The 15,349-nt window shown below is 40.3% G+C and overlaps 1 protein-coding gene across 1 annotated transcript; it reads right to left on the bottom strand.

Annotated features, from left to right (window-relative positions):
• Window positions 1-3,523: 3,523 nt before the first annotated feature.
• On the bottom strand, window positions 3,524-4,583 carry LOC130095062 (uncharacterized). Its single transcript, XM_056261721.1, has 3 exons — window positions 4,254-4,583; window positions 3,929-4,119; window positions 3,524-3,842 (listed from the first exon to the last, which is right to left on the bottom strand). The coding sequence occupies exons 1-3, from the start codon at window positions 4,581-4,583 to the stop codon at window positions 3,524-3,526; spliced, it is 840 nt and encodes a 279-aa protein (XP_056117696.1).
• Window positions 4,584-15,349: the final 10,766 nt, after the last annotated feature.

Raw genomic sequence — 15,349 nt, 5'->3', positions numbered from 1 at the left:
CATGATGTTAACCGATGTTGGCCTACAGCGTTTATATTTTACCACCTTGATGCTTAAATAGGTAACTGTTTATAACTGTTTACTTATTTAAAGTCAAGAGTTTTGTTTAATTATTATTACAACATAAATTTGCTACATTCCTGTAGAACCGCAGCCGCTGCACAAACGACAAAAACTGATTAAGGAAGATTGTCAGCCGATTGCATCAGAAAATGAAAATGAAGAAGCTCGTCTTTAGCCTGCTAAATTATTGTGTAATGTAAAAGAACACTAAAATTACTTAAGTTTGAAACCAAGTTCGAACATTTCAAGGTTTATATAAAGTGTAGGGACAGTTTTTTAAATTTAAAACAGGGTTGCATCGGGTTTAGAGTTTATTTCTTTTGCGATGCAAAATAAGAAACACTAGGCTAATCTTATTCTTGCGACATTTTAAATTTGTATTGCCAAAGAAATTACAGCTAATTTAACAATTAAAACAGTACAAAACGAAAATTGTCCAAAGAAACATAATTAAATTAAAAACATGCGTTTTTCTTTGCCTCTCTCGCGCTGGATCTCTTTTATCCTTACAATAATTTTGCCTGCTCATCAGGCTGGCTATCCGACACTCTCCATATGAAAGAGGAACATTAACACCTTTGTCCAGCAACTGTCCCTCCAACCCCCCACAGGCTATCGGAGTCTGAGGCTGCAGTAACAATTGCCTTAACACAAAGAGAAGTCGCAATTCACACTTAAATCGCTATTCTAGACAGTGTTGATAATGAAGGAATTAAATGATTTAAGTTACATGTAGCCTAGTGATATTTCTGTCATAAAAGTTTATTACTAAATATTTCATTATTTCAATAATTGATGAAATAAAACTGGTTTGGGGCAGCTTTTTCCAAGCAAAACTAAATATAATCTGAAAAAACGCTTGTTAATTTGTTGTCATGAACAAAATGTTCAACTCAATATTAAAGTCTACAGGGATCTTTGGATCCTTACAACCAGGCATGCAATTTGTGAATTAAGTTTTTATTTTTTTATTTTATAGGCTATATATAATTTATTTTTTTACAGAACTGCTTTTGAAATTACGATTGGTAGCCTATTATCATACAGATGCAAAGTCGTTCTGTTGGATACTATTTTGTTCCTTAGTGTAAAATGGAAATGCATGATAATTGTATTTTATAAATATAAGCAAAAAAAAAAAAAACTGTATGGTGTAACAGAGTTTTAGAGCTAGACAAATCTCTCTGCAATAATAAATATAAAATTTACAGCAGACCATGTTTGTGCGGGATTTGAACCCATGTCATCTTGATGATCGAACCGTAAGTTCTACCGCTCGGCTATGCATTTTCTCACTGAGAAATACCCAAACGTTTGTTTCTCACATGAGCGAGAAAACGTTTTGTCTTTAGCCTGTGAGTGTAGGCCTACTTTAGCCTTTTACAGTTTTAAAAGATTATATCTTATCTGTATGACCAACAATTTGTTGTAGGCTTATTTGGAAATTACCCTAACTTGTAGTATTTCATCCTTAGGCTACTGTTAATAGACATTAGCCCCACTTACGTTTTGCTAAATGTCCCTTTGCGCCACCTGGCGGTCATTTCGCGTACGACTTTGAAATGCGACTGGTTTATTTTTATGTGTGGATGGCTAAAAGGTGTGACTAAAAATGTGCTTTTGGCTTTCATTTATATTTTGATTGTTTGTATATATATATATATATGTATGTGTGTGTGTGTGTGTGTGCGTGTATATAAATATTTATTTATTTATTTATATATATATTGTCCTTGCATTCTTTCTTGTGTGACACCCCTGAATGAAAGGCTCATTAGTATGCAGTCTGCTCAGGTAAGAACTGCCTAATTATTCATGAGGGGGTTGGGCCGTTCCACCCATCCGCATATTGCCTTTGCAAACAAAAAAATGTTTTTCACAATTTAAAACAATCTATTGTTTTATGAGAATGATTAGGCAGAATGATTTTCAGATCAATTTGAAGCAAAAACTCTAGGCGACAACATCCACTAGTCAAAAGTCTTGTGGACAGATATTTAGCATGTTATTTGTGGCCTTATATTAGAAAATTTATTTTTTAGTTTTTTCAATAACCACGCATAAACAATATTCTCTCAAAAATACAAACATGTACATACATGTTGCTCACACATTATGGTAGCCCTGTGTGTGCTATATAGAGTGTAATTTCACCTGTGCCATTAATATGTTTATAAGCAACTGAAAAAAGCACAAATGTCAGAGCATGCCAAAACATCTCAAGGACCCCGAAAACACCTCAGACCCCAGAGGGTTAACATAGTAGTTTTGTAACAATGTTTTAAATAATTGAATATAGTAAGCAGAATAATAATAATTCATAAGAAAAATCATTTTAGTTGGAGGACTCTACAGAGCATGCTCTAATATTATATATAATACTCCATTCTGGGCTCTAGACTAACTTCTCTACCGGCAGCACTGGTTACTACCAACTGCTTTTTGTTGCTCGCCCAAGCACATGATTATCAATGACCTTGCACGTTGATAAATACTAATTTATATACTTGAAACATTGGCAATGCCACAAGTTGATATTTGCTAAATATTTTAATTTGAGAGGTTAGCGTTTGCTAATACTGATCTGTTTTTTTTCTTCTTCATCAGATGCTGTCTTGAGCTCATTTGATACAACTACAACAAAAGTAGTAAAATACATGGCCAAATACTTGAAATATGCACCAGTGAGGATGGGTGGCGGTGGCAGAAAGAAGTGAAGGGAAGATTTAACCAGCCGTGTTCAATGTTGCCCAATGTTTGGGCCGTTTTTCTAAAGAAAGTAACGTTCGACAGGTGTAAAATTACATTGTGTGAAATGTTGGCACACTTGAAGCCATGTAATAAAGCATGTTTCTTACGTCAGTGAAATGTCTTTATTAATCTTCTTCCTGGTCTTGCATTGACCAATTGGCTTCTTCCTAGCTGATTGTGCGTGTCCGCGAACTTTGGTGTTTATGTATCCATTTCAAGGTGTTTGGTGTTACTGTTGAACACCTCAATAATTTAGTGAAAACAGTTTAACAAAATAACCTATGTTGAAAAGCAGGACTTTATAGTGACGTTGAAATTTCAACGTTGATTGGATTTGCAAAATCTAAACTAAAATCAATATTGATTCACTGTTGGCTCATTAACCTATGTTGAGAAACGTGACGTTGGAATGACGTTGCTATTTCAACGTTAATTAGATTTGGAAAATCTAAGCAAAATTCAACAGTCATCCAACACTGGCACCTGACGTTGATTCAACAGTGACTCGACGTTAAAATGCCAGCTGGGAAAGCTCTTCTGATTCTTCTTTCTGATTCTAAATGTCACCTTTTGTGAGTTTACAGAAGAAAGAAGGTGGTCATACAGGTTTGGCTAGTGGAGTAAATGATGAATGATGTAAATTATGATGTTCTAAAATACGTTGTATACACAGTGTATTGCTTTATGTACCTTTTTAGTGGAGTCCATTTTAAAGCACAGTGCCAAATGTGGAGAGAATCTGGGTCCTATAATCCTGTACATTGTTGGCCTCTGCCAGCAGGAAGGCATGACGGAGCAGACGAGCAAAGGGAAGCTCTCTTTGAGGAGGTGGAGCCTCAAACGTGTGCCCCAAGGCTGACACGATCCCCCCAGGCTTTACCAGAGTCATCAGGAGGGTGGTATACAGATCCTTCCTGTGGAGATAGTCTTCCACGTGGTTCTCTTGAATCTGCCGCCACACTTTGGTCATGGTGTTACCCTCGGTCCGGTCCCTCAAAAGCCGCACAACGTTCTTGTCCACACCACGTCTATAAAGTTTGATAATCAGCGTGTCAATCAACCAAGAGGTAATTGCTGTTACAAGCGAACACCAGCTATTTTTCAGTATTCTTACCTAAATGTGAGAATGGCTGGGAACATGGCTTGGTGAGCCTTGCTGAGTTGGCAGAGGATAGCATTATCCCATGCTAACCAACGACCAACCTTTCCACCTTCACCTTTCCTGCCTGCTTTAGTGCATGGTCCACAGCAAAGGACCTCCGTCAAAATGGTGTACCAATTGGACACGTCGCAGATGTGACAAACCTGCAATAGCAGTAGAGCATTGTTATTTGAACCTTGAATGTGTTTACATGAAAATCAATGTTGTAAAAATCTACCGTTGAACTGAAACTCTAGTAATAACAACAACAACCGATCCAATTACAGATATGTCGAACCTTGGTGTGGTAGCCAGACTTGTAGAGGTGAACGTCCTTTCCTCTACCCACGCATTCTTCACCACGGGGGCACTTCAGCGAGTATCTCCATACCCCAACAGGCCGCCAGACCAAGATACGACTCCGAAAGAAGAGGTTTGGAGATGGCACAGCGCCACTAACGTACCCTGGAGGTTCAGGAGGGTAGAACCACATCCGGTCTGACTTCATCACCCGTCGCCTCTTCATCACGCCGGTACTCTGCTTGTACACCTGGACGTGGGTGAAGAGCCCTCTCTCTGTGTCGTCCTTCACCCATGAGAGGTCCAATACATCAACACAGTTAATCATTAAAATGATAAAAATTAATGTTGGATCATTTTTCACATGATATGAATTACTCACAGGGGAGTCACTCAGACATGGTTCTCCCGAAGAAGACTTCTGACTCATGGCTGTGGACTGTGACGCTTTGTGCTTGAGCTTGGAAGCAGACTTATGAAATATGCCCGTGGGAATGGCGGTCTGTGACGTGGCTGAAGTGGCAGCGGAAAGGACAGTGCACGTGGACATGGCAGGCGGCATGGCAATGGCCGTCTCTGATGTGGACGTGGCTGTGGACACAGCAGCAGATATGGCTGTGGACGCAGCAGCAGATGTGGACGTGGCTGTGGACACAGCAGCAGATATGGCTGTGGACGCAGCAGCAGATGTGGACGTGAACGATTGTGATGTAGACTCAGATCGGATCACCTCTTATATAAGGCTGTCGTCCAGCCATGAAGGATCATTGCTGGGAGATTTTGACTGTGTAACAAATGCATTGAACAGACTTTTAAATCAAACATGTCTTGCATAAAGAAAAAAGTCACATCTACTTTTTTTTCTTTTGTTTCCTGATATGTATTCATAAATATTTATTAAAAAAAATCAAATGTTTGCATTGCAGGCCACTTACTCTGTCATCCTTGTCATTAGGGCTGGGCGGTATGACGGTATATATCGTTACCGCGGTAGAAAATGTCAACCGTAACAGATTTTTTTATTCTGTGTATACCGCGACATGCAAATAAGTGGGCGTGGTTAACTTGCGTGCAACGTGCGTGAGACTGAAACCCAGCGAATTGTAAAAAGAAACACGGAGAAAGCAGATCAAGATGATCCACAAAGGAATTACATTTTCTAAAGGGTTGTTGTTAACGTGATATTTTCGGGGGGGAAGGCGCAGCAGTCACTAGAGCAGTGCAGCACCCATTCAGATTAGAGGACTGCACGCTCGCAACGGGGAAAGCTGGACAACAACAGTTCATATATCAATATCGTAACGAATAGAAATAACCTTAAATAATGTATAGTTATCTGCATCTTTCCGTCTCTTAAGTATAGTTTTTAAACACGCAAACAGTTTGCCGCCCGTGAACAACATGCTTGTTAAAGTGAATGTATAATCCTGTAGCCTATCTGAGGCAAAATTACTAAATATGCATCGCGAGTTATATATTTCTAACTCCAAACAATTGGCCACCAACCAGCTGATAAAATCTTCCTTTGATTCGATACGTGATTACAACTTGACACTCAAATTAACCGATCGCATTTTACTGATGCAGAAGACGCGCGCGTGCACACGCACTGAGGGAGCGCGGTGTTCACCGGGCTATGGTCAAATAATGACGCAGTTACAAGGTGTGTATAATTTAAACTAGGCTACTTTGTCAACACTAACAGTAGCTGCTGTTCCGTTTTCAAACTGCTGCTCTCATTCTAGTCACTTCTGAACTTCTATTGATTAAAGCGCAGGGTGACGGGTTGCCAGATATCACAAAAAGAGCTAAACAAGCCCCTTAAAAACGCAGTGTAGCCTAAGCAGACATGGCACAAATGTACCGGGGAACACGTTTAAACATAACTAGTATTACTATCCTACAAAATTAAAAGGAAATAACTAATTTATTATGAATAGAATAGTTCAATATAAAATATTCGGATATTATAAACTGATTGATGAAGTAAAGCTTAACATGAGATTGAAAAATTATTCAGAAACACTTTATTTAAAGTTTAATTGCACCTATGATTTGTATTTAATATCAATCAGTTGGGGGAAGTTCATCTAAAAGTTGATGAGTGTGTTTTGTTTATATTTAGCTATCTAAATAGTTTACCAAAGAAATAATTTACCAAATAAGAGAAACAGAAAACAATGTGAAGTACTTTTCATTTCTAAAGTATTTGGGTTTATTTATTATACAAAGCCCTTTTTGTCGATTTTTCGAGAATAACTACATATATAAATAACTATATCGTGGAATATATCGTTACCGTGAAATAAAATTAGTCATACCGTGAAATAGAATTTTGGTCATACCGCCCACCCCTACTTGTCATTAATGTACATCCTAAACCTTTTCATCTGAACACTGGTGATGTGTGTTACAGTTGTAATGAGCCACCGGCAGACAGAGCTGTGCGCCTTCTTAATCAGATCCCTCTGACTGCTGCTGAAGTCGTGTGGCCTGTCCTTCTGGGCAGAATGCTGGCTGTAGAGCAACACATCAACACACTAGACCATTTCCGGTTGTGAGAACGCTTGGCGCGGTTGTGCTGCCGCTTCACGCTGGTACCTGTTTGTCTGCTGCTGTTACGTTCGTGTTTTTTCTTGGATATGTTTTTCTCTGTTTCAACCCTCCTGGATTATTCGCTGGACTATTCTCATACCCTCCAAACTTTTTGAATTCGCTGGACTATTCTCAAAACTTTTGGATAACTGGATAACTGACCTGGGTGTCCCTGTGATCCTTCACACAGATCGGCTGCGAGTCCTCTCCGTCAATATCCTGTCATCCCTCTCGACACCTGATACTGTGAGTCTCCACTCTCTTTGTCATTTGTCTTTTGCGATGTAAATCCTTAGTATGGTTGGGTAGCCGTCCCTTCTGAGGATTGTTGATTCCGACGCGGTTCTGGCTAACGCAGTGAAACCGATAAACTGTTGTGTTAGGTCGAACGGGTCATCACTCGTCATGTCGTCACATACACACTGGCAGTTTCTGTTTTTGTTTTTTGGTGGTCTTATCTGGATCTTCTTGTCTGTTGATGAGACGAATCACAGTTTTTTCTCCAAGATGGCTTTGCAATATTCCGTTGCTCATCTCAGATCATTAAAAGGAGTTTCCCGCCTGGCTCCTGATACTTATAAACGCTGTGAACAGCTCGAGGTTTTACGCCGACCTCGCTACATTCACCGGTCGCGGAAAAAACTCCGGAATTACTATTACTCGCCCCCCAATAATATTCCGGTTGTCTCTACCATCACCCGTGTTCTGGATACAACACAACTGGATAAAAGACATAGACATATCAACTTTGGAAATTTAAGATCGCTGCGTCCTGATCCTGACCTCGGAATCTGCAGACGTGCATCACCTGACCTGCGATGTGCGCTGCTAAACACCCGCTCTCTAACTGATAAAGCATCACTATTGAATGACATAATCATTGACACTGACCTGGACATGCTATTTCTAACGGAAACCTGGCAGGTGCCAAATGACTATTTGAGCTTAAACCTCTTAACGCCATCTGGATACATCTTTTTTTCTCAACCACGTCTTCATCGCAGAGGTGGAGGACTGGTTGTAGTTTGCCGTGAGACTATTAAAATATCCAAGATTGAGTTACACGATGTTACAACATTTGAATATTTAGCGCTGAAAATGACAGGCCAAACGTCACTGGTGGTAATCTTAATTTACCGACCACCAAAAAGTCCCTCTGACTTTTTTTCTGATATTAGTGAGATACTTACTCTTGTCTGTGCTTGTCATTCATCTGTTATTTTGCTTGGTGATTTTAACATACATGAAAACACTGCACAATGCAAAGAGTTGATGTCAGTATTGGACTGTTTCAACTTGATTCAAAATGTAACTTTTGCCACTCACTCCAGAGGCCACATACTGGATCTAATATGTACATCTGGCTTGAATAATATTCTTGTTAACGGCTCTGATTTTGCACTTTCAGACCACAAACTTATAAATTTCAGTTGTAGTTTTCCTATATCTATGTCTCCTCAGAAGAAAATGCTGACCTATCGTAAAATTAACTCTGTTAATTCAACTTCTTTTTCTGCTTCTATAAGGGCTTCTACTTTATCTGAATGTCTACTGTCTAACCATCCATCAGAAATCTGCTGTACTTACAATAATGCCCTGTCTCAAATACTTGATATGCATGCCCCTGTTAAAACTAGACTGGTTCCATCTACTCGTGCCTCACCCTGGTTCACTCCTGAACTTCGGATGATGAAAACTGAGGGTCGCCGTCTAGAAAGACTATACAGGAAAACTGGACTCATTGTGCACTCTTTAGCTTTTAAAGAACACCTGCTCAACTACCGGACCGTCCTTAACAATGCAAGATCCACCTATTTCTCCTCCACTATTAGGAATTCCTCGTGCAGACCCAAATCACTCTTTGCTATGGTTAACAAACTAACAAATCCACCACAACATGTTATGTCAGGCTCTGTGGAGCTTGTAAATAGCTTCTCTAAATTCTTTTCAGACAAATTGATGTCTATCACTTCTTCCATCACCAAAAACACGCATACAAGTGACTCAAACTTAATGATAACTGGACCAGCCCACTTGTCAAACCCTCTCTCTACTTTTACTCTGACTACTCCTGTTGCCATAAGTGACCTAATTGTGAAGTCAAATTCTACATCCTGCCGGCTCGATCCTACACCTACTGTTCTACTTAAGAAGTGCGTCCTTGAGGTCGCACCATTCATAACTCACATGATAAACTGTAGTTTAGCTCGTGCCATTGTCCCAGCGGAATTAAAAACTGCTGCAGTGACTCCCATTCTTAAAAAACCTGGCCTTGATCACCTAAACATGGACAATTACAGACCGATATCAAACCTAACATTCTTAAGCAAAACCCTTGAAAAGGTTGTTGCTTCTCAATTACGCTCTTATTTGGATATGAATGGTCTTTTTGAACCTTTTCAGTCGGGTTTTCGCCCATCTCACAGCACTGAAACTGCTCTTCTGCGTGTGGTTAACGACATTCTCTCATCGATGGATTCAGGGTTAATAAACATCTTGATGCTCCTTGATCTAAGCGCCGCTTTTGACACAGTCTGCCATGAATTGCTTATTTCTCGGCTTTCTGATATTGGTATAACTGGTTCCGCTCTTTCCTGGCTTATTTCCTATATCACTGACAGAATGTATTATATCACCATACAAGGTCATAATTCTGCCACCAATTTACTTACACGGGGCGTTCCTCAAGGTTCGGTTCTTGGTCCACTCTTGTTTATCATCTACATACACCCACTTGGTAGCATCATACGCAGGCATGGACTAAATTCCATTGCTATGCAGATGACATCCAAATTTACCTCACCACCAGCTCCGATAGACCATCCCTGCCTGACTCACTCACTGCATGCATCAGGGACATAAAGCATTGGATGTCCCTTAACTTCCTCAAATTAAATGATAATAAAACTGAGATATTAGTGATTGGTTCTCCAGCCTCAGTCAAAAGGATGGACCAGTCCTTCTATATTGATGGTTTCCATATAAAGCCTTCATCACTGACTCGCAACCTCGGTGTCTTATTTGACTCAACTCTGTCTTTTGGCTCTCATATTTCTTCCATTGTTAAAAACTCTTTCTTTCATCTTCGAAATATTGCTCGTCTAAGACCATCTCTCACTTTAGCTGACGCCGAACTCTTAATTCATGCATCAATCACATCACGTCTGGATTATTGCAATGCTTTATTTCTTGGCCTTCCCAAAAAACTTATTGCAAGATTGCAGTACGTCCAAAACTCAGCAGCAAGAGTTCTCACCTCCACCAGGCGTTCTGCTCACATTACTCCGGTGCTTCATGACCTTCACTGGTTACCTGTTTCATCACGTATCCACTTTAAGGTATTGCTTTTAACATATAAGGCATTAAACGGTCTTGCACCCCCATATTTGTCTGATCTACTTTTCACCTACCGTCCTGCACGCTCTCTCAGATCAACTGAACTTGGTTTACTGTCCATCCCTCGTTTTCGATTATCTACAGTAGGTGGAAGGTCATTCAGTGTTAATGCGCCAACATTATGGAATTCACTGCCCCTTTCACTTCGAAATATTTCATCAGTGACTGCTTTCAAGACACAGTTAAAAACATATCTGTTTAACATGTACTTCGTCTAAATGTGATTATATGTGTCCTTTGTGATTGTAAAGTTGTGCGTCAGTGTTAAATGTATTATAAAGGTACCATGTAAAGCGACCTTGAGCTTCGGAAAGGCGCTATATAAATAAAACTTCTTCTTCTTCTTCTTCTTAGAGCTCCCACATCTCCTTAAAGGTATGATTTTCAAACCCTTTCTGCCCATATATACAGCAGTCAATGTTGGCCTCCAGGACGATGAATATTTGAGGGAAGCTCTCAGCGTACTCTGCCAGAAAGTCCTTTATCCAGTGATGGTTAATCTTCTTAGGTTTCTTAGCAAGTTCTTCTCGGTGCTTGTCAACCACACTGCAATTACACATATTATTTATACCAGCTGGTAAAAGCTGCACACTGAAAACAATGTAACATCATTAAACATAAAAACAATGCTTACTACTTCATGTAGCCCACATCATTTTCCACAAGCCAGTGGAACGGAGCATTAAGGTACTGGCCAAATGGCACCACCAGCTTCCCCAGGCACTGCTGCCGTGATGGTGCTGCTGCGATCCCTCCTGCACGAAGGAGCTTTTTCGCTTGGGCCAAGGCAGTGGACTCCTCTAGCAGCTGTGCAGGTGGCAGAGGGAAGGTCAGCCTTCTCTCTCTATACGCACGGGCCTCCTTCGTTGCCATTATTACAGCCTGCTGACGATCCGGTGGAGCACTTGGAATTAATTCAATTCAATTCAATTCAAATTTATTTGTATAGCGCTTTTCACAATACATATTGTTTCAAAGCAGCTTTACAGAAAGTGCATTTCAGAAATGTACATAGAAGAATATAGTTAGTTAATCATCATGTATTAATTTAGGCCATAACATATCGCCGGCGTTGAGTCGTCTCTTCACAGGCGTCGAGTCGTCTCATCGCAGGCGTTGGGGCATCGGAAGTCTCCGTGAGAGGCTGGATACAAACTGGAGCTGACGAACGCTATTTACCTCGGGACTAGCGTCCCGAGATAACAGCAGAAAAGCAGATGGGAAATAATTAGCGTAGCTGCTGTTCATAATATTAATGCATTCGATCTGATTCAACAGTGGTATAAAAGGTAAGCATTATGTGAATGCTTGGCTGAAGAGATGCGTCTTTAATCTAGTTTTGAACTGGGAGAGCGAGTCTGAGCAACGAACAGTATCAGGAAGGCTAGTCCAGAGTTTAGGAGCTAAATGTGAGAACGCCCTCCCTCCTTTAGTGGACTTAGATATCCTAGGAATGACCAGAAGCCTCGAATTTAGGGATCTTAAAGAACGCGATGGATTGTAGGGCGATAGAAGGTCCATTAAATACACAGGAGCTAAACCATTTAGGGCTTTATAGGTCAGTAGTAGTACTTTGTAATTGATACGGAACTTAATAGGTAACCAGTGCAGTGATGATAAAATCGGTATTATATGATCATATTTTCTTGACCTAGTAAGAACTCTAGCGGCTGCATTTTGCACTAACTGTAGCTTGTTTATTGAAGATGCAGGACAACCAGCTAATAAAGCATTACAGTAATCTAGTCTCGAGGTCATGAATGCATGAACTAACTTTTCTGCATCAGAAACAGATAGCATGTTACGTAATTTAGCAATGTTTCTAAGGTGGAAAAAGGCAGTTCTTGTAACATATGAAATATGATTTTCGAAAGACAAGTTGCGGTCTAGTATAACACCCAGGTCTTTTACTGTAGTCGATAAGGTAACAGGACATCCTTCTAAATTAAAGTTGTATTGTAAGAGATTTTGTGGGTAGTTTTTTGGACCAATAAGTAATACCTCCGTTTTATCTGGATTTAATAGCAGGAAATTACACGTCATCCAGTATTTTATATCTTTAAGACATTCTGTCAATTTAGATAAGTTAGTGTTTTCATCTGGTCGTGATGAAATATATAATTGAGTGTCATCAGCATAGCAGTGGAAATTAATTCCATGTTTTCTTATAATATTACCAAGTGGCAGCATATATATTGAGAATAGCAGAGGGCCTAACACCGATCCTTGCGGCACTCCATAGTCTACTGATGTTATCTTCGATTTTTCCCCATTTAAACAGACAAAATGGTAACGGTCTGATAAGTACGATCTGAACCAGCTTAATGCCTGTCCCTGAACACCAGTGTAGTTTTGTAGTCGATCCAAGAGTATTTTGTGATCTATAGTGTCGAACGCAGCGCTAAGATCGAGTAGAACTAGTATTGAGATACAGCCTTGGTCAGAAGCTAAAAGTAAATCATTTGTAATTTTAACTAGCGCAGTTTCTGTGCTATGATGCGGTCTGAATCCTGACTGAAATTTTTCATATATCTCATTTTCTTGCAAGAAAGATCACAATTGAGCGGACACAATTTTTTCTAGTATTTTAGACATAAATGAAAGATTTGAAATGGGTCTGTAATTTGCTAAGTTATTTTGATCTAATTGCGGTTTCTTAATAAGAGGTTTTATAACTGCCAGCTTGAATATTTTTGGAACATGACCTAAGAATAAAGACGAGTTAATAATATTGAGAAGAGGCTCTTCCACTACAGGTAACACTTCTTTCAGTAGTTTAGTGGGTATTGGATCTAATAAACATGTTGTTGGTTTAGATGCAATGATAAGTTTATTTAGCTCTTCCTGTCCTACAGTTGTAAAGCGGTGTAGTTGTTCTTGAGGGGCGATAATTGAGGCTGAATCACAAGACACCATAGAGGATTGTACATTTACAATTGTATTTCGGATGCTTTCTATTTTCTCATTGAAGTAATTCATAAAATCATTACAAATATACTGTATCGGAATATTTTGCTCTGGCGATGTCTGTTTATTTGTTAGTCTAGCCACGGTGTTAAATAAAAACCTTGGATTATTTTTGTTATTTTCTATTAGTTTGCGGAGATGCTCAGCCCTGGCTGCTTTTAGAGCCTTTTTATAACGTGACATACTGTCTTTCCACGCGATTCTAAAGACCTCTAAATTAGTTTGTTTCCATTTACGCTCTAAGTTACGAGTTTCTCTCTTGATAGCATGCGTAGCACTGTTGTACCATGGTGCTTTAGTTTTCTCTCTAACCTTTTTTAATCTAATTGGTGCAACAATATCTAATGTACTAGAGAAAATGGTGCTCAAACTGCTGGTCATTTCCTCTAGTTCATCTGTTTGTTTGGGTTCACTAAGCAGCTGAGATAGATCAGGTAAGCTATTTGAGAATCTATCTATAGTGATTGGAAGGATTGTTCTGCCTGGTCGATAACGCGGCGCAACATGACAAATTTCAGCAGTACGTATTATGCACGTTACCATGCAATGATCAGTGAGATCGTCACTTTGCGGTATAATATCTATATCGGTTGGATTGGTTCCGTATGATATAATTAAATCTAGTGTATGATTTTGACGATGAGTGGGACCACTGACGTTTTGCTTGACCCCAAAGGAGTTTAATAAATCTGTAAACGCAGTCCCTAACGCATCATTTGTGTTATCTACGTGTATGTTAAAATCTCCAACAATTATTGCTTTATCGGCATTGACCAATAGATCTGAGAGAAAGTCTGCAAACTCTTTTAGGAAATCAGTGTAGGGCCCTGGAGGTCTATATACAGTAGCCAAGGCTAGAGATAATAGGGATTTCTTTCTTACATCTAAGAGCGTAACATTTAGCACAAGTACTTCAAACGAATTAAACCTGTGACCTGTTTCCTGAGTAACATTAAGAATATCTCTATAGATTGTTGCAACACCGCCGCCACGACCGATCAGACGGGGCTCATGCTTATAACAGTATCCTGGCGGAGTAGACTCATTTAGACAGAAATACTCATTTGGTTTAAGCCAGGTTTCAGTAAGGCAAAGTACATCGAAGCTATTATCTGTGACCATTTCATTTACAATAACCGCCTTAGGTGTGAGCGATCTAATGTTTAGAAGACCTAGTTTTAGAAATTGTTTTTGTTCACTGATATTTAGATTTTCTGGTTTAATTACAATAAGATTTTTCCTAGATCCTACACTAGATTTATTGTTTGGCCTCACTAGACGAGGAATAGACACAGTTTCTATATAATGTTCTACACTACTTATATCAATTAAGTTGGGACAGCAAAGACTGTGAATTGGACTTTGACTTACTAGTCATATGGTGTGCAACGTCTTGGAGATGTTGTCCGACAGAACAGCCGCTCCGATTCTGCTGGGGTGCAGGCCATCAGCACGGTAGAGCCTAGGTCGCTCCCAGAACAGATTCCAATTATTTACAAAGAGCAGTTTCTGTTCATTACACCATGACATTAACCATTCATTTAGAGCAAATAGTCTACTGAACCTTTCTTGTCCTAGTCGGTACGTGGGAAGCGGTCCAGACACGATGATCGTTGCCTCAGGCGCTGTGCTGCGTACCGTCTCGATCAGGCTCCTGTAGTCCTTCTTCAGAACCTCCGTCTGCCGCAGCCTGATATCGTTTGTTCCAGCGTGAAGCACCACAGCTCCGACGCGCTCTTCACCGTTCAGGATCTCGGGAACCTGTGCGGCGACATCAAGAACGTGAGCACCAGGAAGGCAGTGAGTGCGCACCTTACCCTTACCTGAGGTAGCGCGGACATGACGGACCATGGAAGTGCCGATGATCACGGCGTCGTCACGTTCCGACTCGCGAAGGGGGGAGAAGCGGTTCCGGGTGGAGATCTCGAAGACCGGGAGGGGCGGAGAGGTTCTTGCTCTGGTCCTGGCTCGTGTCTTCCGCTGTGGGATCACCCAGGGTCCATGGTGCTGTGTCGGTGCCGGAGTGAATGAAGCCAGAGATGATCGCGTCCTCCTGGGCAGAGAAACGCACGGAGTAGACGAAGTCGGAGTCAAAAAGTTACTAACCACTGACTTGTGAGCATCGGCGCGTGACGT

This window comes from Rhinichthys klamathensis, unplaced genomic scaffold (assembly GCF_029890125.1).
Source record: "Rhinichthys klamathensis goyatoka isolate OS25496 unplaced genomic scaffold, OSU_Roscu_1.1 h1tg000010l_1, whole genome shotgun sequence".
Classification (NCBI taxonomy): Eukaryota; Metazoa; Chordata; class Actinopteri; order Cypriniformes; family Leuciscidae; genus Rhinichthys; species Rhinichthys klamathensis.
The sequence above is the reverse complement of the archived record's forward strand: the minus strand, read 5'-3'. Positions and strand labels throughout refer to the sequence as shown.

Bases quoted from the DNA above. Each gene is read 5' to 3' on its own strand.
- LOC130095062 (XM_056261721.1), bottom strand. From the start codon at position 4,583: ATGATTAACTGTGTTGATGTATTGGACCTCTCATGGGTGAAGGACGAC. The intron at 4,120-4,253 runs GTTCGACATATC...CTGCTATTGCAG, and splicing joins AGTCTGGCTACCACACCAAG to GTTTGTCACATCTGCGACGT. The intron at 3,843-3,928 runs GTAAGAATACTG...CAAACTTTATAG, and splicing joins CCAGCCATTCTCACATTTAG to ACGTGGTGTGGACAAGAACG.